General features: G+C 35.9%; 2 protein-coding genes across 5 annotated transcripts; one reads left to right on the top strand and one right to left on the bottom strand.

The window, feature by feature from the left end:
* Positions 1-287: 287 nt before the first annotated feature.
* pik3ap1 (phosphoinositide-3-kinase adaptor protein 1) lies at positions 288-11916 on the bottom strand. 4 transcript variants are annotated; one of them, XM_056760541.1, is made up of 21 exons: positions 11779-11916; positions 11498-11557; positions 11233-11425; positions 9643-11125; positions 8949-9028; positions 8302-8711; positions 7920-8158; positions 6865-7009; positions 6543-6685; positions 6016-6148; positions 5151-5347; positions 4707-4866; positions 4253-4321; positions 3722-3982; positions 3562-3627; positions 3283-3485; positions 3114-3174; positions 2532-2699; positions 1869-1939; positions 1567-1667; positions 288-1063 (listed from the first exon to the last, which is right to left on the bottom strand). In XM_056760541.1, exons 6-21 carry the CDS (start codon positions 8690-8692, stop codon positions 949-951), a joined length of 2523 nt encoding a protein of 840 aa, XP_056616519.1. In that variant the 5' UTR covers positions 8693-8711; positions 8949-9028; positions 9643-11125; positions 11233-11425; positions 11498-11557; positions 11779-11916; the 3' UTR covers positions 288-948. The 4 variants fall into 4 exon arrangements, with proteins under 4 accessions (XP_056616519.1, XP_056616516.1, XP_056616517.1 ...); XM_056760538.1 differs by having other exon boundaries at positions 8299-8711; XM_056760539.1 differs by lacking the exon at positions 8949-9028 and having other exon boundaries at positions 8299-8711.
* kifbp (kinesin family binding protein) lies at positions 11796-18591 on the top strand. The gene is made up of 7 exons (XM_056760542.1): positions 11796-12242; positions 12348-12446; positions 15440-15519; positions 16092-16275; positions 16440-16533; positions 17143-17255; positions 17353-18591. Exons 1-7 carry the CDS (start codon positions 11796-11798, stop codon positions 18229-18231), a joined length of 1896 nt encoding a protein of 631 aa, XP_056616520.1. The 3' UTR covers positions 18232-18591.
* Positions 18592-22041: the final 3450 nt, after the last annotated feature.

Genomic DNA, 22041 nt, shown 5'->3' on the forward strand with positions numbered 1-22041 from the left:
TCACTTCTTTTGTATGGACACAAAACCAATGCAAGTGAATGCGGGCCAGTTAACAACTTTCTTCTAAATATCTTCCTTTGCCTTCTGCGGAAGAAAGTCATCCAGGTTTGAAATGACAAGAGGGCGAGTAAATGGTGACAGAATTTTCATTTCTTGGGTCTATCACTTAAACTGCAAACGCTATATCACACATTGTAATTGTAACATTTTTAGCAGCAATTTATTAAGGCCTTGTTCAATCAAAATTCTTCAAAAAAAAAAAAAATTCCACTCCATGAAATGCAGAACCAAATTAAAAAAAGTTTATTTAACGCAGTCGTCACGGTTCAACAAACATGAACAAATAGTGCAAACACACGCAAACACATACACCCCAGCACACACGAACTGTTACTTGCTCTCTACAGTGCATTCACACATTTCGTGCTGTTAAATATACTGCATTTATTTTCTACTCTGCTTAGACCAGTTAAGAGTATGTTTTGAACCAGACGTGACTAAAATAAATATGTAACTTTATACATGCAACTTTAGATTAGATGATGTGAACTGATCAAAAAGTCTATTTAGTTTTCAGTTTTAAGAAAAAAAAAAATATAGGCAATTCCTAATTTTGCCGTTGCTATAACTATCAATAGTCAGAGAGGACAAACTGAGCAGCTGTATAGTAAACAAACAACACATTCAGATTGCACATTAAATGTATTGAAAATGTTCAGCTGAAAACCATTCTGAATTTTAAACATATAGATTTAGGTCATTTTCATTTAAGTTATACATATAGGTAATTTTCATTCATCTCGATCAACTTCAACCAGTAAAAAACCCTCTATTCTGCCAGGCAGTCCTTTGTCCTACTTTGAGAGGACATTGACAGGGTTCTTCTGGAAAAGCTCAGTATAAAAACTGCAGAAGGAAACAGAAAGCCACCCGTGTTGAAGAGGGTCTTCACCAAGTCCGTCTCGGTAAAGGTGGAGGTGGAACGGACCTTTGGGGGCTCATCTGAGCAACCGGACGGATGGGTCTCGAAACATAACGCTCGTTTAGCCCGCTGTCCACATTCCTAAGAGACAGTAGGTTACATTTACAAGAAAATCTGCATCTCAACATTTCCCTCTCAGAGTGAACTCAAGGCAAACCAGGGAATGGGTTCAGATCAAGTCAGATATTTGTGTGCATGAAGAGCTTCTGAAAACATTCTGAAAACCACACTTTCTCTCCACGTGATTAAAGCTTGATGTTTGTATGTACTGCGGAAAGTTAAGCTGAGCGGAGCCTGACTTTGTGGTTGGAAGACTTGTACGCTGTGGTCTGTCACATGGGTAGCGTTTTATTTATGAACCGCCTTTGCATCACCTACAAAATTTTATCCTAACATCTAGTGCATCAGATATTCCATGCGGTGAAACTTTTAGAATAAACTTATTTTCATTTTTTACTTTCCCACATGTGTAAAATGGCTCCTTGAGTATGATGGTGAAGATAGTAAACACGTCAGTAATAGTATTTACAGTGACAGACACAGCTGCTGTCTCTGTGATGTTGCAAGCCATCAGAAACACTCACCGGTCTACTGGGCGAGGTGGGACTCTGGGTGGAGGAAGCACGGGTGGAATATCCGCCACGGGGCGGGTTGGTCGAGGTGGGAGCGGAATGTCTGGCGGCTCCTTAAATAAAGCAAACACATAAGCGGTCACACAGAATACATAGAAGTGTTGTCATTTCTTATATGGCTAACAAAATCATCATTTTATTATATCCTGATCAACAAATAATACATTGCTGGACTCATCCAAAATAACAGGTTAATGAAATAGATGGGGTTTGAGATGGATAATGATTATAATCATACTATTAAACATGCTTACATCACAATCGACGTCTGGCCCGCTGCTGTTGCTGACATTGCTCTGAATGCTCAATCTGTGACTGCTACTGCCTGCTCAGGTGAGATGTTCCAAATTACATAAAGTTGTACGAGTTCTTTGATATAATCAACTAAAGTTTTAAGAACATTAAGGTCAAAATGATTGTTCACCCAAAAATGAAAATTCAGTCATTCCTCACCCTCAAACCTTTGAGGCTTTCTGTCTTCCAGAGAACACAAAAGAAGATATTTTGAAGAAAGCTGGTAACCGAACAAAACTGGCACCCATTCACTTCTATTGTATGGACACAAAACCAATGTAAGTGAATGGGGGCCAGTTAACAACATTCTTCAAAATATCTTCTTTTGTGTTCTGCGGTAGAAAGTCTTAAAGGTTTGAAATGACAAGAAGGTGAGTAAATGGTGACAGAATTTGTATTTTTGGGTGAACTATCACTTTAAAAACATCTCCTCTAGCACCACAACTTAAAAGTTACTACTAGTTTATATCCAAACCCAATAAAATACACCGGACAGGAAACACCTATTCAAGATTACACTTATTTGATCACACAACTTCATCAGACACACTTTTTAAATAGACTGTGTGACTCTTTGGGAAAGTATTATTGCATAAGATTAAAGAAGTTATTTTTTGACATACTAGAAGTGCTGGAGGTACTTCCTGTCTGCCAGCTTCCTCTCTGCACTGGTCTGCTAACTGGAGGGGGTTGGTTCATCACGCGCGGCCCAGGTTCATACAACGAGCAATTTACGTTCTTATTAGACCCCCAATGAACGTTTGCTTGCATCGGTGCTGTTATCATAAGCTCTAATAAAAGAAATAACAGGTGATATAAACAAAAATGTGTTGCACGAAAGCACATCAACATTAGGGTATTTTAAGCAATTCTACAAATGAAATTCTAGCGTGAACCCTTAATGTATTGACTCAAGAAAAATATTCTAATAGTACTTCTTATATTTGTATGCATCTCAGTGAACTACAGATATTCATACTTGTCTTCCTATTCCAAAGTGTTAAATTGTAACTAAATATTCCATGGATTTTTTTCCAGTTTTTTTTTATGTTTTTCCATATGTTTTCTACAATAACTGGATAACTGTAAAATAACTGAATATTGATTAAATACCAATAAAACGACAAACTCAAAAATAAAATGTTCTTGTATGCTGTTATCTGTTTTTGTACACGTAAAATATTAATCTTCAGGAACATTCATACCTGTCGTTCCTTTGTCTTTACAGCGTCGGGTGATGCTCTCTCTTAACCTCTGTATATTTTCCTTTTAAAGTAAACAGACACACATTTACAAGGCTGTTTTTGTGACTGCAATTTTTAGAGTTAACCAAAGAACACATCTCACTATATTTTGAAAAATGAGCTTATTTACCTGCTGAAACCGGACAGAATATGAACGTCCTTCTTGATCCAACTGCCAAGCCTTGAACTCCTGCACGGCCTCTTCGACGCTGAGCTCACCCACCTTAACTCGTTCCTGTAGAGAGATGAGCTGTCTCTGTCCGGGGGTCTTCATGCCTGCGAAGGAGTCGTGGTGACTGCTCATGTCTCCTTCTCTCACCAACCGTGCAGGTGCTGGAAGAAAGAGAAGATAATACATTTAACGTAATTTGCTTTTATCTTAATTATACACCCCTAAAATCTTTCATACCTAGTGGAGACAAATCCTTTTCTGGCCTTTTGCTTAGTGAGTATAGAGGGTCCTTGGGGTAAAACACTGTAAAACAAAATGCAACAAAACAAAAACATATTTTCTCTAGTGCTAAGACACACTGTTTACTATACTAGTTGTGATGAATGCAGATTTCTACCTTTGGAAATGTAGGTTGTATTCTCCTCAGGTTCTTGCTTACTGGCTGGTCTTGGAATGGGTGCGGGTGGACGGTGAAGAACTTCTGGAACAATTTTGGAATTTGGCTCCACAATGTCATAAATTTCATCAGGGCAGCAGGGATTGTACGGATCCTCTTCCTCCACATCACAGTAGACCTCTGTGTCAACGCCCATGTCATGGTAGTTATCATCATCCATTTCAGGTAATCCACCGTTGGTTGAATATTTGTCAGGTTTTGCTAAATAAAAAGCATGAGACTCTAAGCCTTAAGACCAATTTAGGTATAAGGTTTCACATCTATACTTGTACAGTAGGTTTAACAACAAAAATTAAGAGAACAACAAAAAAAGAGAGAATCTTGAGAGCAAAAATGGTAAATATTTGTAATGTCCTTTAGTAGAAGAGATTTAGATTTTAAACAATAGGTTAAAACCGATTCCTTCAGTATCTACTGTACATTAGGGAAGCACTTGCACTTGTGGTGCAAGTGATGTTACTATTGACGTACCTTCAAAAAACTTTCTCAGCATCGTCTCTGCAGGGTTGGAGTCTGTCAAAACACCTTGTAGGTCCTCACCTATGAAAAATGGATTACGTATACATGATTTATATAACAGCAATTATTTAAAGGGATAGTTCACCCAAAAATTAAATTTCTGTCATCATTTACTCACCTTTTAGATGTTCCAAATCCGTATAAATTTGATATTTGGAAGAATGCTTATAACCAAACAGATCGTGTCCACCATTGACTACTAAGAAAAATTGCTTTATCCTTTTTTTGTTTGGTTGCAAGCATTAGTCCAAATAGCTTAACAAAGACATTCTTAACGGTTTGGATTAACTAGAGAGCGAGAAATTCATGATAGAATTTTGTTTTTGAGTGATCTCCAAAATGTGTTTCAGTAAGGAATGTTATTTTGCAAACAAGAAATAGTTTTGTTTAAATGAGAGTGGCTTACACAAACCCATCTCGGCATTCAGTATCATCATAGACTCATAAATGTCCTCATTATCCAAATCTGAACAGTTTTGAGACGCGTTCAACATATCTTCATAGATCTCATTCTCAGGGGCGTCCTGAGCTTCCTCCATGTGGATCTTGTTCAAATCCACTGTTTCCTAGTTGGTTTAATTAATAAAATAATATAATATATTATTACAGTATGCAATTACAAGCACAAATGTTGCATGTTAGTTCTAACTACTACTATTATTACTTCAGCTACATGTTACAAAACCTTATCACAATTTATAGCTTCAGCTTGTGATACATAGGTAGTATGTTGATAATGCTGATAAAAAAGTTGCATGAAGGATTTTGAGAACACATGGTTGACTCGTCTGGCATAAATTTGGTATTATAGGCACTATAATAGCATTTTGACAAATAATAATGAACTTACAACATATTTATCCATAAACTGTCTTAAATCAGAAAAGCCACTTTTCTCTGCAAGATTGTTAGGGTAATCCCCGTCTTTGTTCATTACACTGTAGGCCTGCAAGGCTCCAGGGCACCGCATTAACAAAGATGTCAATTTCTTTAAACCAAATTTGGCAGAGAAGTGAAGCAGTGTTGGGAGTTCCATATCACGGCAATCTGAGTGGAAAGATATATTATTGTTCAGAGATTACATTGCTTTCCGCTTTTCCATGCAGTAAAAAAAGTCTGCATTAGTTAATATAAACACATAATAAGCAATTCACTTTTTATATTTTATTTATTTTTAACCGAAATACAGTTTCTCATGTTAGCTCATTGTGCATTAACTCATGTCACCAGGTAAAACTTTTGATATTAAAAATTGATTAAATGATGATAATAATATGATGTCATTATGAAATTAATATTATCTAAAATGTATGTAGTTAACTAATGTTAATATATGGGACCCAATTGCAAAATGTAACTGAAAAAGTGAACTGAAAGACACTATACTAATTATTCAAATGGACCAAAACAGGGTTCATAAAAAATGCAATGTGTTATTCCTGATATAGCTAAATTTCAAGCGACCTGTAAATATCATTGTAAGTAAAGTCTTGAGAAATTACATTGTAGTATTTTGCAACATGCTGGTTTTTAAAAGCCTCTACGATACACTCTTAAAACAGTCAATATTTAATAATTTATGTCATATAAAGGTATGTCTTATTAACCTCGTTTAACAACAGTGGCCTTAACAATAGTTTCATCAAAAAATACATTTGTATCTTGTGTAAACTTTATCATAGCTTAAAACTTTTTTTGTGAATAAAATCGCTTACTTCCTGTTGTATCCTCTTCTGCAATTTGAGTAATTCCAAATACTTGTAATCTACTTAATGGCATACGTTTATTGAGAGAATCCGCAAGCAAATTGTCCAACGACTCGGGTACATTGGATGTGATTTCAAAAGCCTGAAAATGACAGAATCAAAAAACTTGGGTAAGAAAGATAAAAACCTACAAAAAAGAAGTTGAAAGGGAAATATAATGGCAAGAGTACACAAAATAATTGGGCATTTAGAATGCGTTTTGTGAAATTAATTAATGGCTGATGATAAAATGTTTCTTTCAGCCAGATCTTTCTAGGAAAGATTTCATGGAATTAAAGGAAATATGCGTTATGTAAACAAATCTAATTATAGACCTTTACTTTATTGCATAAAGTGTTGCGCACTATTCAGTCATGACTTTGAGCTCAATTAATCTATTATTTTTACATTTTTATATACATGTTTATAGAGTATTCTCCATATAAGGCCTTTTCAATCAAGACATGATTGTATTATTTATTTTATTTCATCGTTACCTGACACATGAACTTCACAGGGTCTGTCACTTTCTCTAGATATGTGCAAATTTCTTCCATTTCTGTGTAATACTTTACTGTCGTTGAACAGACCATAGACTCATTTTTATAAAGAGTTAATGTGACCACCCCAGCTGCCATATCTAAAAGAATTCAAACGAAATCGAACAAAACAATGAAACAACATTTTGTCAATGCCTTAAAAACAACGCCTCTTTTACATGAAATAACCCAGGAAACAATATGCAAATTATGCCGAAAGCGAAACGAGGCATGGGGAACTGATATAAAAAGTTCCTCTTTATGATGGGTTTTGTCTTACCGGGTGATTGGACGGTAACAATACACTTGTTTGCAAGAGTCGCAGGCATTCGTATAGGTGTTGTGTGCTCAGATTGAAACTCCACTTCCAGGCTGCCATCGTCGTCAAGAGTCTTAACCATGATTATATAAATATTCACACAAGTCTGTATGGGGGCAGACAAACGATGAGAAATTCATGAGATTATTTTGCATTGACTACAGAAAAGTACAATAAATAGGGTTTTTATCCTTATGTATATGAAGAAGTCACAATTAATAATACATTTGATGCTGGAAGCTTGATTTGACCGCAAAAACGTTGAAACTTGATGCCGAATCAGCAATGAGCAGGGTGTTTCAATGTAACTGGTAACACTTTAGTTTGTATTTGGTAACATTGGTTGCCGCATTAGCTAACATGAACCAACAATGATCAAAATCAAAGCATTTATTCATCCCTATTAATTTTGTGTTAAGGTCATTACAATTATTCATGGTGCATTAACTATAATGTTAACAGCTACAAATGTTGATTATAAAAATGTATTAGTAAATATTGAAATTATGCACGGACAAAGAATAATAAATGCTGTAGAAGTTTTGTTTATTATAAGGTCATGTTAACAAATGCAAACTTATTGCTACTAACTGGGTAGTAAGTAAAGCATGCTCTTTAGTCGTGGTTTGGGTTCTTATCAAACAATATTTTATTATTTCATTGAATAAAAGTGTGGTATATAATCTTAATCTAAAATTCATCCAGACAGTGCCTCATTTTTCGTATCTAAAACTATCCACAAAAATGTAGTGTGCAATCATTTGAGCTTCATGCATTCAAACCAACACTGACAAAAGCAACACTGACATTCATAACAGGTTTATCTTTAGAATCAGTCATGTCTGTGTGTGTCAATAACTTTAAAACTTCGTCTTTATTAGAGGAAGAGGCACATTTATAGAAAAGCGCCCTTTCTTTGAACTTGCATATCAGGTTGCAGATAGAAACCCAGGTAAATTTAACAACTAGATTGCCGTTCGGCTCTTAAATAAGTATTAATAAGTATTTCCGCTTACCCCACACAGTATTCTGTCTGGCTGGATGGTGAGGCAGGCCTGGTCCTCATGGGGTGTCTCTAAACAAAACTGTTCTGGAGGACCAACATCATCACTATTCACCTGTTCCGTCTCTTCAGGTAAAGCTAAATCTTGTGGAATTTCGGGAAATGTGAAGTCATCTATGTCTTCCTGCAAATCCTTGTGGTCTTCTGCCTGAGTATCATCAATCTCCTGAACGTACTGTTCACTAATACATCCTTGAATGAAAAAACAAAACTAATGCAGGCTAATACATTGCAAAATCAAAATGTTGTATTTAATGTATAATTACTTAAAATTAGATTCATAATGATATTGATCTAATGATAATAAATGATATAGAGTAAAACATAAATACCACCATAAATGCACTCCATGACAGTAGACACATATACTGACGGTTCATCTTCTGAATTGACCTTTCGCCAATGCTCCCAGTGTTCAAAATAATCTGCTTCATGTTCTGATACTCCACACAAAAAAGCAACAATTTTATTTGGGGGTTGCATAAGATCCCGTAAAGCGTCCAGTCTCGACGGTTCATTCCAAATGTCAAGGAACATCGTAGATAGCAAAAGTATGATGCACTTGCAGGAGTCAAACAGCTCTTGATCTTTTAACAAAGTCTCTTGATGAACATCATACGAAATAATGGAGTCCTCTTGAAAATTACATGATGCAGTCAAGATTTGCTTTAAATACTCGGCCCATTCACTGGCCTCGCTGGCATGAACAATTAACACCTCACACATCGTGAAATATCCAGGTTTGCTGTGAAAACATTGAACAGGGCTTTTATTGAAAAGGATCACATACTTAACCTAAAGTTAAACATAAGCATGATAAAGCACTGGATATGTGATTCAAAACAAGCTATATAATCCCCTACGAATTAAAAAGAAATTCATGAATAATGAATGAGAATCCAGAATGGCTATATTGTACAACTAGGTCAGAGAGTTTGAAAGAACGAATTCCAACAATAAAGTCTTGCTCATATCTACGCACCGTCAATAGTTGGTAGTGTTAATTTAGAATGCAAAAAACACTGAGCGCACCGTAGAGTAAATCACTGTGAATGAGGAATACTGACAAAGAAAAAAAGAAAAATTACAGGACTGGGTTAATAAAAACTCAACAAGTATCACCACCCAACAAATACAAAATAAAGCTACACACCTGCTTGCATTTTCTGGATCTAATGGAACGTGCAAGAGAAAGAAAATAAGTACCCGAGGGACCTCAATTTACATTTCAAATAACTAATTTTTCTATAGGCCACTTCAATAAACTTTCCTTCTGTAAACACTGCCTGTGGTTTTATGTAATCATCTAATTATGATCATACAAAATGAGATTGTATAATAAACATATACAAAAAAGCCTTTCGTGTAAAAGCAAAACGGATTAAGCAATTCTGTATTACATGCTAAATGATATTATTTATAACACAAAGCTGAATGCTGACTGACAGTAAACGTGACAACAGGAAGAATTTTGAATCAACTTCCTTATTGTATTCACAATAATTAGAGTTATAAACATTTTTTATTATAAGCATATTTACTTTTTTATTCAAACTTACAAGAAGACAACTTATAACAAGATCACCTGTTCAAATTCCAAAACTGATACACTTACAACTTACAAGCTTTTCGCTCAATATTAATGACAATAAATTGGATTTATGAGATATACTCACCTTGTGTCTTGTGTCCTGTCTCACTTCAGGGGTGCACAGTGGTTGTACCTTCCCACAGTGCGTTCTGTTTGTATCCTTTCTCTACTCACCTTATGACGAAAATACTGTCTGTGTTTTATTGTGGTACATGGCTGATCTGCCTTCAGCCCATGACTCACATCTACTAAAAGAAACAGTCCATTTCCTGATGGTGGGCGACAGCGTCACTTCCTAAAAAGCTCTGTGTGTGAAGCACCGTGTTAACTGAAATAACCAGAGCTACTGGACTGTAGGCCATGTAAAATAGCAAGTGAGTAGCTAAATACAGAAGTCATGCACCAGTTTACAAAAAGTTAGTCTGATATTCACTATTCAAAATTGCTTTGATGCAAATGTTATTCACAGGGCACATTTTCATTTTTGAGTATGCTTGGCAACTGGTTATGGAAACTTGAGAGAGCAACAACAGCATAGTGCAATAAACAATTTGTACAGAAATTTACTTCATTCTTTACTACAAATATTTTATGTGAAATGCCAATCTTTTTCTCTTTACAACTGATTTTGGGGTTTAGTAAGAATATTTAATAACTAGAATATCTTCAAGAGAGAGCCTATTAAATTCTAGAACAGTGTTTTTATGCATCACTGATTTACACCTAAAAAGATGTAAATCACTTTCACATTGCAGTGCAGATGCTATAACTGACACAGGATGCAATGTCAGAAGAAACTGTTGAAAGCAAAAGTTCTCTGTTGTTTTCAAGATCTTCTTTTTTTCTTTAAAGCAAACTACAATATGTTTACACTTGACTTATATCAAAGACAACATTAAAGATTAATTAAAAACTTGACGACTTCAGAACTGTAAAATAAGGGTTGTGTAAAAAACGTTCTTGACCCAACCAGGGTTGAGAATAACCCATCATTTTTAGAGTGTATGGCATTGCTTGTATCTTGTGTTACAGGTCATTAATTGTTTAACCACCGGTAAAAACTTCCTGCCTTGCCATTAATGGCATTATTGATTCTAAAATTGAGCACAATAAGGAACTAAAACCAAGCAGTCTGTGCTAGCACTGTTCCAGGTACTTTTGAGTCAGGTCAGCATGCGGAAACGAAAAAAATAATGATGTAAAATTGTGTATAGATAAATTAAGCTCTGATTATATGGGGCATTATATTGGACAATCTGTGCAAACCGTTTTCTGGAACTACAAGTAAACATGCCAGTTTTTTATATGGCAGTGACCAGCAGTTTGGGGCCGCTGAGGATGTCACTGACCCCATATGTAAGTTTATCTGAGAAGTTCTTTCGATTACTGGAAGTGTCTTCTGGTGGATTGTGTTTTCAGACAAGCAAACAACTTTTTTTTCGTGATGTGAAACAATCTGGGATGAACTGAAATTTCAAGAGAAAAAAAAGCTTTTTAGAAAGCTTCGAATATACATTAGAAGCTTTTTATTTTAGGATCGATCCATGGTCACTGATTTCCGGTGCCCTCTGAAAACGAAGACAACAAATGTTACAAAACAAACTACAGATTTTATGATACACACATTTAATATTTAAAAAGTATATAACAGTATTTACAGTAAAAGTACAGTAACCTTTAGAAATTATTCTGACGACGTTGTAGGTAATATTAGCAGACTTTTCACGAAAATAAATTGGCTTGTAAAACGGTGCGTTTTGAATACGCAGTAACACGACTTGACCAGCGGGTGTCGCAAGTGTGCTGTGTTCGAGCGCCTAAAAGCAAGCAACTGGCTCTGCTACCCGTTTCCAACGCTGTTTCTGCTCCTGGTCAAAAAAATACGTCTTAAAAATATGAAGTACAAGCACAATGCAATCATGATCAAAAAATATTTGTACCTGGATCACATGCACTTGAAAGGAGGCCAGCTCACACCGTGTGCTTGCGATTTGAATTGCCTGTAGATGGCGATAGAGTATCGGTAACTACCGAGTCATACTGTTGTCAAAGAGAACTTGCAAAAATATATGATAAAAACATAAATTGCTGTCTTGAATACATCACATAAACGCTGGTAGTTACAATTAAGAACATTCTCTCTTGGAAAATGAACTTTTAAAAGTCCAGAGCATTTTCCTTTACTGACCTCTGCTGGTGATCTCTTGAAATAACTACCTACCGCTACCAGAGGAAAACATGGCTGCCACCCAGACCGCTGAATGGAAGGCTGTGTGCGAGAAATTTCGCCTCGCCCAAGAGCTTTCCGAAGTAGAGTCTAAAAAAGACCCCGAGAATAATCCTTTCCGGTCGAAGTACAAAGCGAGAGACTTGCTGAAGGAAATTCGTTGTTCTTTGAAAAAAATTGAGAGCGAGGAGGAGATTGAGGTTAGCAATGAAGCTGACTGCGAGTCCGGGCAGATGGTGGATGAAGGACCGGAGAATGATGCTGGGAAGGCGTGTGCCGGGGATTCTCCAGCCGGTCTGAGATCGGCGAGAATCGCGGTGCTTGAGTACTATCTCGGCGTGAACCACGTAGAGACCGAAGAGCTGGCCGCCGGAGAGCAGCATCTCACGACCTGCATGAAACTCATCGACAAGTGCACGACTTCACGGGAGAACGTGACATTGTATATACAGGCCCGGGTAACGTTAAATAAACAAGGCCTCCCCAAGTGTTTCATTCGCATTTTAAATTTAAACATGCCGTATAGCTTGATGGGTAAAAACTATTATGCTTTTGTCTGTTAGAATCAGCTCGGTGTTCTGTGGGCTGGAAGAGATGAGATCGAGAAAGCGCAAGGATTTCTGGAAATTGCTGAATCAATGTATTTGCTGTACATGAAAGAGGTGTGTGTGTGTGTTGTCTAACATTGCAGTGTTATCCCATCCTGTTTACAAAACGTCTAGTTTATCTAACGTTAATGATCGAAAAGTCTTAGAAACGTTGACTTCAAACATTGTGAGCTGGCCACCTAGACGTCATTTCTGGGCGTCATAAAGGTGTTGTTATTGGCATTTGAAGATCACCATAACATTTACTAGTCAAAATATTATAAACCTTGCCTTTAACATAAATTATTCAGTCATTTAATATAAATCATTACTTATTAACAAAACGTGGATATGATTTGAATAAGCATTAATAACTGGATTATAAAAAAATGTTGGTCATAGCATTTGAACTTTATACCTGTATAGGCTTGTATATAATATAATTAGTTTACCCAAAAATAAGTCATCATTTACTCACCTTTGTATGGAAGCCCGTTTCCGCCAGGGTTGGGATTTTGTTTTTAGAATGAGTAAATCATAATAATGACTTAGTATCTCATAATAATGACTTAGTATCCCATAATAATGACTTAGTATCTCATAATAATGACTTAGTATCTCATAATAATGACTTAGTATCTCATAATAATGACTTATTATCTCATAATAATGACTTAGTATCTCATAATAATGACTTAGTATCTCATAATAATGAGATACTAAGTCGAAATTTCCACCATAATAATGACTTAGTATCTCATAATAATGACTTAGTGTCTCATAATAATGACTTAGTATCTCATAATAATGACTTAGTATCTCATAATAATGAGATACTAAGTCGAAATTTCCACCATAATAATGACTTAGTATCTCATAATAATGACTTAGTATCTCATAATAATGAGATACTAAGTCGAAATTTCCACCATAATAATGACTTAGTATCTAATAATAATGACTTAGTGTCTCATAATAATGACTTAGTATCTCATAATAATGACTTAGTATCTCATAATAATGAGATACTAAGTCGAAATTTCCAGCATAATAATGACTTGGTATCTCATAATAATGACTTAGTATCTCATAATAATGTCTTAGTGTCTCATAATAATGACTTAGTGTCTCATAATAATGAGATACTAAGTCGAAATTTCCACCATAATAATGACTTAGTATCTTATAATAATGACTTAGTGTCTCATAATAATGACTTAGTATCTCATAATAATGACTTAGTATCTCATAATAATGACTTAGTATCTCATAATAATGACTTAGTGTCTCATAATAATGACTTAGTGTCTCATAATAATGACTTAGTATTTCATAATAATGACTTAGTATCTCATAATAATGACTTAGTATCTCATAATAATGACTTAGTGTCTCATAATAATGACTTAGTATCTCATAATAGTGACTTAGTATCTCATAATAATGAGATACTAAGTCGATATTTCCACCATAATAATGACTTAGTATCTCATAATAATGACTTAGTATATAAATGAGATACTAAGTCGAAATTTCGTCATAATAATGACTTAGTATCTCATAATAATGACTTAGTATCTCATAATAATGAGAAACTTTCTCATAATAATGACTTAGTATCTCATAATAATGAGAAACTTTCTCATAATAATGACTTAGTACAGGTGCCGTGCCACCGACTGCTTGCGTCCGCGACCAGTGGCGTACTTGCGGACTGCACGCATTGCGAAGGCATTAGTGGTCCGTCAATCATCTTTACCTGATTTAAAATTTCAAATAAGTGGAGAGACCTTAACAGCGGTGTGTTAAGTCCAAAACGCTGAAACATTCATTACAAAAGTAATTCCCACGGCTCATAATGATTTACATCTTATAAAGCGATTTGATCGGTCAGTCACAGAAACTTAATGTTATTTACAACGTTATAATCAGCAGTGCATTGCACAGCAACAGGCGATCGGTTTGCGCACGCGATAGGTGGCGTTCTAAAACGTGATTCGTGCCCTTGAAAGTAGGCTAACTGTAGGAAGGGTACATCACGTGAGCGGTTGTCTAAGATAAGGGGAAAAGATGTGTTGTTTGCATTCATTATGTATAACAGCTATATTTAAGAAAAACAGCTGTTCATCTATCCCAGAACTCGCACTATACAAAGAGTCTGGCCTATAAGTGCGTGGGGCACGTGAATGCGATTGGATTTCACCCGAAGATGTGATAATAGCGTTCAGTTTCTTGCACAGATCAATTGACTCCCTTTATAAAACTCTAATTTAACGTCACAAGGGGCAGGAATTACTTTTGTGTTGAATGTATTAACCTTTTTTACTTTTATTGATTTAATTTTTATTAATTAAACCAAATAGCTTCATAAATATCTTCTTGAAAAATAATGACATCCACATATTGGGTAAAGTAACGCATTAAGGAATATTAAACACAATTAAAACGACAATATCTCTTTTAATTTAATATCATGAAAAGCCACAAATGGATGTACTGGAAGCAATATTTGTGTGCATGTTTTAATATATGGCCTATAAGTAACAGCAACAAAAACAGTATAAAATGAAAAAAACGCAATAAATAACAAAAATGCAAAATAACAGAATAAATGAAGATATAGTAAAAAAACGAACTGCATCCAATTTATATTTTTGGAATCTGGCTCTCAAAGAAAAGTAGTTGAAGACCCGCAATGCACACGTTACATACAATCTTTTTCTGTTGAACACAAAATAAGATATTTTGAAGAATGTAGGACCATTGTAATTTTTCCTATAGTACTATGGTTGTCAATAGGGTGCAAGAACTGTTTGGTAACAAGCATTCGTCCAAAAATCTTCCTCTGTGTTCAACCAAATAAATGTATACAGGTTTGGACCCCGAGAGTAATTCACGACAGAATTTAAATTTTTGGGTGATTTATTCCTTTAATCATTTAGCAAAAGCTTATATCCAAAGCAGCTTACAAATGAGTGAACATTTACCATTTTGGCCTCAACAAAAGCTCACAATAAGCGTAGTGCATTCTTGGATGTAATGATGATGTTTTGGCTAACGTTTTTTAGGATGGTCAACCACCAATGGATCTTGAAGATTTTTTCGTTCCAGAAGGTGAAGGATTATCACAACAGGAGAAGACAAGAAGGTAATATCTTTATAGGTCATCTTGTATAAAATGTTATTGTGATAGGTTGCACTGGCTCCCTATAGTCGCTCTCATCCAATTCAAATCTCTGCTCTAGGCCTACAAAACCACCATTTCTTCACTCGCTAATTCATATTTATGTACCTGCCCGATCCCTGTGCTCTGCAATCGAACAACGTCTTGTGGTGCCATCCCACAAAGGGAAAAATCTCTCTCACGCACGATCTCCCTCTTGCCACAAGATCATGAGTTTCTGTAGTTGTCTTTAGGATATCGTCTAAAAACACATCTCTTCTGTTAACATCTGACCCATTAGAACAGTCTTTTACTTCTTTTCTACTTTCTATCCCCCCCCCCAAAAAAAATTCTAAGCTTCTTAAACAGTGGTAGGCTAACTGAGACCACCTAACACCATCTACTGCAACTATGCATTGTTGTTATTTTGTTGCTCAAATTGCTTCTATTGTTTTCCCCTACCTTGTAAGTCGCTTTGCATAAAAGTGTCTGCATAATAAAAAATGTGAATGATAGCAGAAAAACTAGGAAACTCTTCTCCCTGTATCATCCAACAGATTTGAAATGGCTTATACTCACACGCTTTATTACTTGGCTCAAGTGTACAAGAATCTACAGCAGTATGAAAGAGCTGGACAGTACTGTCATACTACACTACAGAGACAGCTGGAGTACAAGCAGTTTGTGCCACTTGAGTGGGCCATTAATGCCGCTACATTGTCACAATACTACATCAACAAGGTACAATGATTGTGATGTACAGAGTTATTTGGTCCATGCAGTTTGCAAGCAACCCCATGTTAATTTTTTCTGTGTATTCTATTATCTTTAACCTGTGTATTTAACTATCAAATGTTGTAAGTAATATACATTTTTTTTAACTGTATATCTCTGTTATATCGCAGACATGTTTCATGGAGGCTCGTCATTGTTTGGCTGCTGCTAGTGTCATTGCCAACCTTGCTGGAGAAATCCCCTCAGAGGCAGCTGCTAAAGAAAGTGGGTTTTTGTGTTACACTATAAATGTATCCGTTTAAACATAGTTGTTTTAGGTCGAAATAATGGTACTTCCCTCAGTTTCCATTGCTGTGTGAATGATAAAAACACCCTTATTTTATATAGTTTACACGTTGTAGTAGTTATACTTGCTGTGAAACTGTAACAGTACAGTGCTGAAATAATAATGGCCCTTGACACCATCTGTCTCTAGTTGTGACACTATCTAATTCAATATGTTGTCATGCTTGTCAGTTGTATATCATTGCACCAGATCCTCAATTTGTAAGCATCCTGAATACACTGTGCTAAATAGTCTCCATTAGAATGTTTATAAGATATTTGCTAAACAGTACAGGAAACAAACACTTTATGAAAAGCATTCGGCTCTTTTAATATAAACAGAATAGAATGATGTGGTAATTGTATAAGACCTAAAAATCCTAAATGCTCACTTGGTTATTTTATTACTATGCCTTTTTAATTTGTGTCGTTTTTTTCTGCATGATTTATCTCTTTCAGCATTTTAGCAGTACGCAAATTATGTTGTACATAACATACTGTAGGTGTGTATTAAGTGTATTAAATACGTTCTAATGAACCTCCCCAAAGGTGAGGCTGAAAGTGAAAGACGTGAAGAGCTGCTTCAGAAACGAGCCGAAATTGCCAGATGCTGGATCAAATATTGCCTCAATCTTCTTCAAGATGCTAAAAAGCTTCTTGAGGTAGTCTTTGTTATTCGGGATGTATTCAGGTATTAATTTTTTACATTCTGAGACCTTTCTGTTTTGTTTTACCTGACTACTTTCTATTGCTGCACAGGATAATATCGGCGAGCTAGACTTAGATCGGCAGGATGAACTGAAGAGAACTCGTCGGAATGAAGAGGAAGACAAAGAGAAGGGACGAAAGAGTGCCGTACTTTTTGGTTCAAGCGATACGTTCGACTCCATTTGCAGCCTGGAAGAGAAAGTAAGCAGCGTGTTTCCTTTGGACTTTGATGAAGCCCGTGCCATCTTCCTGGTGGGTCAGTGCTACGTAGCCCAGGCCAAGGAGTATTTTGCAATGGATGGTCATGTGACGGATCACATTGAGATCTTGCAGGACCACAGCGCTCTCTTCAAGGTCCTAGCTTTCTTCGAACTGGATTTGGAGCGCCGTTGTAAGATGCACAAGCGTCGGGTCGACATGATGGAACCGATCTGTAAGGATTTGAAGGCTCAGTACTATTTGCTTATCTGTCGGCAGCTTCAGTTCGAGCTCGCAGAAACCTACTATGAGATGATGGACTTGAAGTTGGCCGTGGCCGAGAGGCTGGATCAGGTCGATGTGCACACCATTAAAAAGTTTAACCACTTGTGTTCCTCTTCGATGAAGTATTATCAGATGTTTCTTGACTCCCTCCGCTCACCAGAAGGCAAATTTCCAGAAAAGCTTGAGGATGACGTGCTGAGGCCAGCGCTGGTGGCCAGGTTCCGTATCGCCAGACTTCAGTCCAAGCTCATGCACAGTGATATCCCAACTCAATTGGAAAATCTCACCCTTTCTTTAGAATCGTACAAATTTGTAGTACAATACTGTGAGGAACACCCAGAATCCAGAAAGGCAGTAGAAACCGAGCTAGAGTTGAGTGAAGAGATGGTCTTGCTGCTGCCTCTGAAAATCAACAGAATTCAATCCAAAATTGTCCCCTCCACCTGACATCAGATTAACATGGGCTGTTAATAACTCACATGTGTGCCACATTAATATAGAAACGACTGGAAAATATACTAAACCGTGCCAGAACTTTCATTTTTCCCAGGGTTAGATGCATCTTATCAACAGTCATACAGTAGAATCCTCTTGTTAGGACCTCTCTCACTTCTGTTAATGCCTGTCACTCTCTCACTGACGTAACTGCATGATTTACAGTCACTAATGTCTTTAAATGTGCAATATACAAGTTGAATATTCTTTTTTTATGTGCAATGTTCTTTCATATATGATCAATGTTTACTGATGTTAAATAAAATGTACTATTAATGTATTTCAAGCCAATAAATAAACATACAGAACTGACTTCTGTTTGTATTATTCACACTGATACGTTTCTCTAGGTCAGTCTTCATGTCGAGGTTTATTATTTAAGGTTTCGGATAAGCATCCCTTGCATTTCAAGGTAAGAATGAGACTACAGTCATTTCGTCTTTTGACAAATAAATGTTAGTGTTATGTTTTCTAACTGAAATAATAGAGCCTTGGTGACATATGCAGCCTTGCAAACTTCGAAGACTCTTCACATTGGGAGGCATGTTGCAAGACTTAAACAACACTGGTCCACAAGCACTTCCTGTTTAGTTTTTACACACTACACAAGTGTTAGGAAGAAATACAACTAACAAATTATGTAGAACAGAATCAACGTGTTTAATGAAACTTTAAAGCTTAATCACATATATGAAATTAGAAAATAAATGAAACAGGAAGTGCTTCAGCATTGTTTACATTTTGCAAATTGGTCTAAACGCAAAGTTGAGCTTGTTCAGTTTGTCTTTTTTATATTAATATTCATATTTAAGATATGAGTCCACTCACACGGGAAGGTCTGCCATAGATTTGTGAAAGTCAGCACAGTGCACCGAGAATTCTTATTCAGTAGCTAAATATAATGCTACCAGATTAGCTTTATACAGAGGAAAGTACCAATGAATACAGTGTTGTTTGTAACAAGGTTTGTGCTTCTTGACACATTTTCCACTTAATTTCACTTGGATGGACCTCTGAGAAGGTGACGGTGTGTAGGATGATGTGGTAGTGTCCCCTGTAGTGATCATTGTGGAACTATGCCATTAAACCTATGCATTTGCAGGAAATGGCTTTTTGAATAGCTGTCGACCTCTATGCGTGAGAGGATTAATAATGTCAAGCAGTTAAAACCGGAGCAGCAGCTCGTATATCGAACATTTTAGAAGCTGTAACATTATATTTATTTGGCACTCATATGCATTTAGCCTCCATAATCTTCAAGAATGTCTTGTAGGAGATATTTTGCTTGGAAACACACATGATGTTTTTAAAGGAGACAGTTAAACCGACAGTTAAAGTAGTACAATATGTAAAGAACCGTTGACCCGCAAAGTATAGCCCAAACTTATTGCACTTCCTTCTGTAGGTATTTCAGTAATCTTAAACCGCTGCTTCCCTGTCTCTCTATTTCTGTATCTTGGTTCTCAGTTTTGAATGTAACCGAGGTATTGTACTGGACATTCTTCTGATACCATTTGACTATCAATACTAAATAGTTTACTGATTTTGGGTGTGCTCACACTATGACCTAAAATCTCAAATAGAGAAAAACTAGAATTCAGACTTCCCCGAATGGCCTGCTTCTTCTTTATTAAATGCCTTTGCTTTTCCTTTTTTTGAATTGAAGTAAAGCTGCTGTTTCAGTATGTATGATTAGAGATAAGACAGTTCGTCATGGTTTCAGCCATAAAGGAGAGGCAGTGCAGAGTGTGCAGTTTGGTTTTTCCCCAATAGACTGAGACATCTGAAATGTTTTCTGATCTCTGCAAAAGATCTTATATGAAGAGTGGAAGCTCCACCCAGCCAAAATTGTGGATTATTTTATCTTGAGAAATAGCATCACATGGTTACAGGTGAAATATGAGAAAGCATCTGTGGTTTTGTGATTAGGACATTCTCTCACAGTAGTCATCCTTAGTCCATGAGACTATGAGTTATATATGAGTTTGATAATAAACCCATTGTATGTTTCAGTAGCCTACTATAAAAAGTGTGAAGGTAACTTTGACAAACAGGTTGTTTCGTCTGTTTTAAAACGCTTCTTTTGTAAATTTGTAACTGAGACTCTGAATCTTAATCTAATCTCATCACTTTCCATACATTTGAAGCATATCATTTGATAAGATCTGAATAACTATAATAATTTATGTTCTAATATTTTTTTAAATCAACAGAACCACAATATGTTTGGTTGCTATACTGACAAATTTGCCATGTTAACAGAAACTTTAAAAGAGAAAATACCAAATTTCCTACATATTATTTTTGTGCATGCAGAGGAACACTCCTTTTTCTATACTGTGAAATAATAAACCGAGAAACCATTGTCATTTCCTGTCTAAGCGATTGCCACTTCCTCCCAAATATGACAGCTTTGACAACACTACACAACTGTGTTGATATTTTCAAAGCAACACTTGCCAAACACAACACCACATTTCTTCTTTTTTGATAAAGTATTAAATGTATTTTATTCAAGAGGTTTGTGTCACCCAGTCTGTGTGCAAGGCGTTTTTGAGTGTACAAAATACAAGAGTTCAATCTTTTTCTGTGATGTTCCAATTTGTTTTTTCCACTTGCCAGGCTAAAAAGAGCTGACCATGAAACACAAAAACAACGAATGCAGCGGGTCACAATCTTATTTTTTGAACAATTTTATCTATTGTCTATTGTCTAAATATACAATACAAACATATTAACTGAATAATATTTTAAAAAAAATCCCTAAATGAATCTAAATCCCCACGGCATGGTAGTGATTCATGTAGTGTAGAATCCGTTTATGTGTGCCTAAATAGACTTTCTATTAAGATTGCCAAAAAAGGAATGTGTTTTGAATGTGTGAATGTCTAACTATAAATGATTCTGTAGAATTTAAACCAAAATACATGACTGTACACTATGAGTCAGCATTGCACAATACCATGGGCAAGTTGTAAAAACAATGATTTGGAATGTAATCTGGAATAAAACCAACGTCTCACATGTTGCTGTCCTTGATATGTGATATACACTCTAAAAAATAAAGGTGCTTAAAAGGTTCTTCACATCGATTCCTAGAACAACCGATGCTGGTTTCACAAAGAACCATTCAGTCGGGTTCTTTAAAGAACCATCTCTTTCTTACCTTTTTATGGGAACCTTTTTTTGCCACAAAGAACCAGAAAGTTTCTTTGGATTTTAAAGGTTCTTTATGGAAGTTATAATGGATCTGCTATGGCACCAAAGAACCTTTTGAAGCACTTTTATTTTTAAGAGTGAGGTGGCCTCCAGGATATTGCAACTGATTATTTGCATCATGTGTTTCTCAAATAAAGGCCTCACACAGGGTTGTATGAAAATTACTAAACGAATTACACATTTGGCAAGGAGGCTATAGAATAGAGCATAAGAACCTAAATCTAGCTGTGAATAGGTGGACATTGGTTAAAAGTCAAAGTAAAAAAAGCTTTTTATGTCTATAAGGTAAATTCATATGTGTTTAGTTTGGCTCAAGGGTCCGTGTGTCTGATTCTGACATCACAAAATTATTTGTTTCACTAAATATGTATAGGCCTGTACAAATACAACTGTTCTTGCATCATATTTGTATCAATAACAGTAGGCTACGTCTCTTTTGTTTCAGGTTTTTTTATGTTGTTTCAGTTTTGTTTTGCTCTGCCATAGTTAGTGTTTATCTTTAAAAAAGTCCGTTAAACTGGTTTTATTTTTGTTACGTGATGT

The sequence above is a fragment of the Triplophysa dalaica genome, chromosome 11 (assembly GCF_015846415.1).
Source record: "Triplophysa dalaica isolate WHDGS20190420 chromosome 11, ASM1584641v1, whole genome shotgun sequence".
Taxonomy (NCBI): Eukaryota; Metazoa; Chordata; class Actinopteri; order Cypriniformes; family Nemacheilidae; genus Triplophysa; species Triplophysa dalaica.

Coding starts and splice junctions, on each gene's coding strand:
- pik3ap1 (XM_056760539.1), bottom strand. CDS start 8,692: ATGTGTGAGGTGTTAATTGTTCATGCCAGCGAGGCCAGTGAATGGGCC. Junction 4,867..5,150: donor AGTTTATGGATAAATATGTT/GTAAGTTCATTA, acceptor TAAACCAACTAG/GAAACAGTGGATTTGAACAA. Junction 3,628..3,721: donor TACAACCTACATTTCCAAAG/GTAGAAATCTGC, acceptor TTTGTTTTACAG/TGTTTTACCCCAAGGACCCT.
- kifbp (XM_056760542.1), top strand. CDS start 11,796: ATGGCTGCCACCCAGACCGCTGAATGGAAGGCTGTGTGCGAGAAATTT. Junction 12,447..15,439: donor ATTTGCTGTACATGAAAGAG/GTGTGTGTGTGT, acceptor AACGTTTTTTAG/GATGGTCAACCACCAATGGA. Junction 16,534..17,142: donor AGAGGCAGCTGCTAAAGAAA/GTGGGTTTTTGT, acceptor ACCTCCCCAAAG/GTGAGGCTGAAAGTGAAAGA.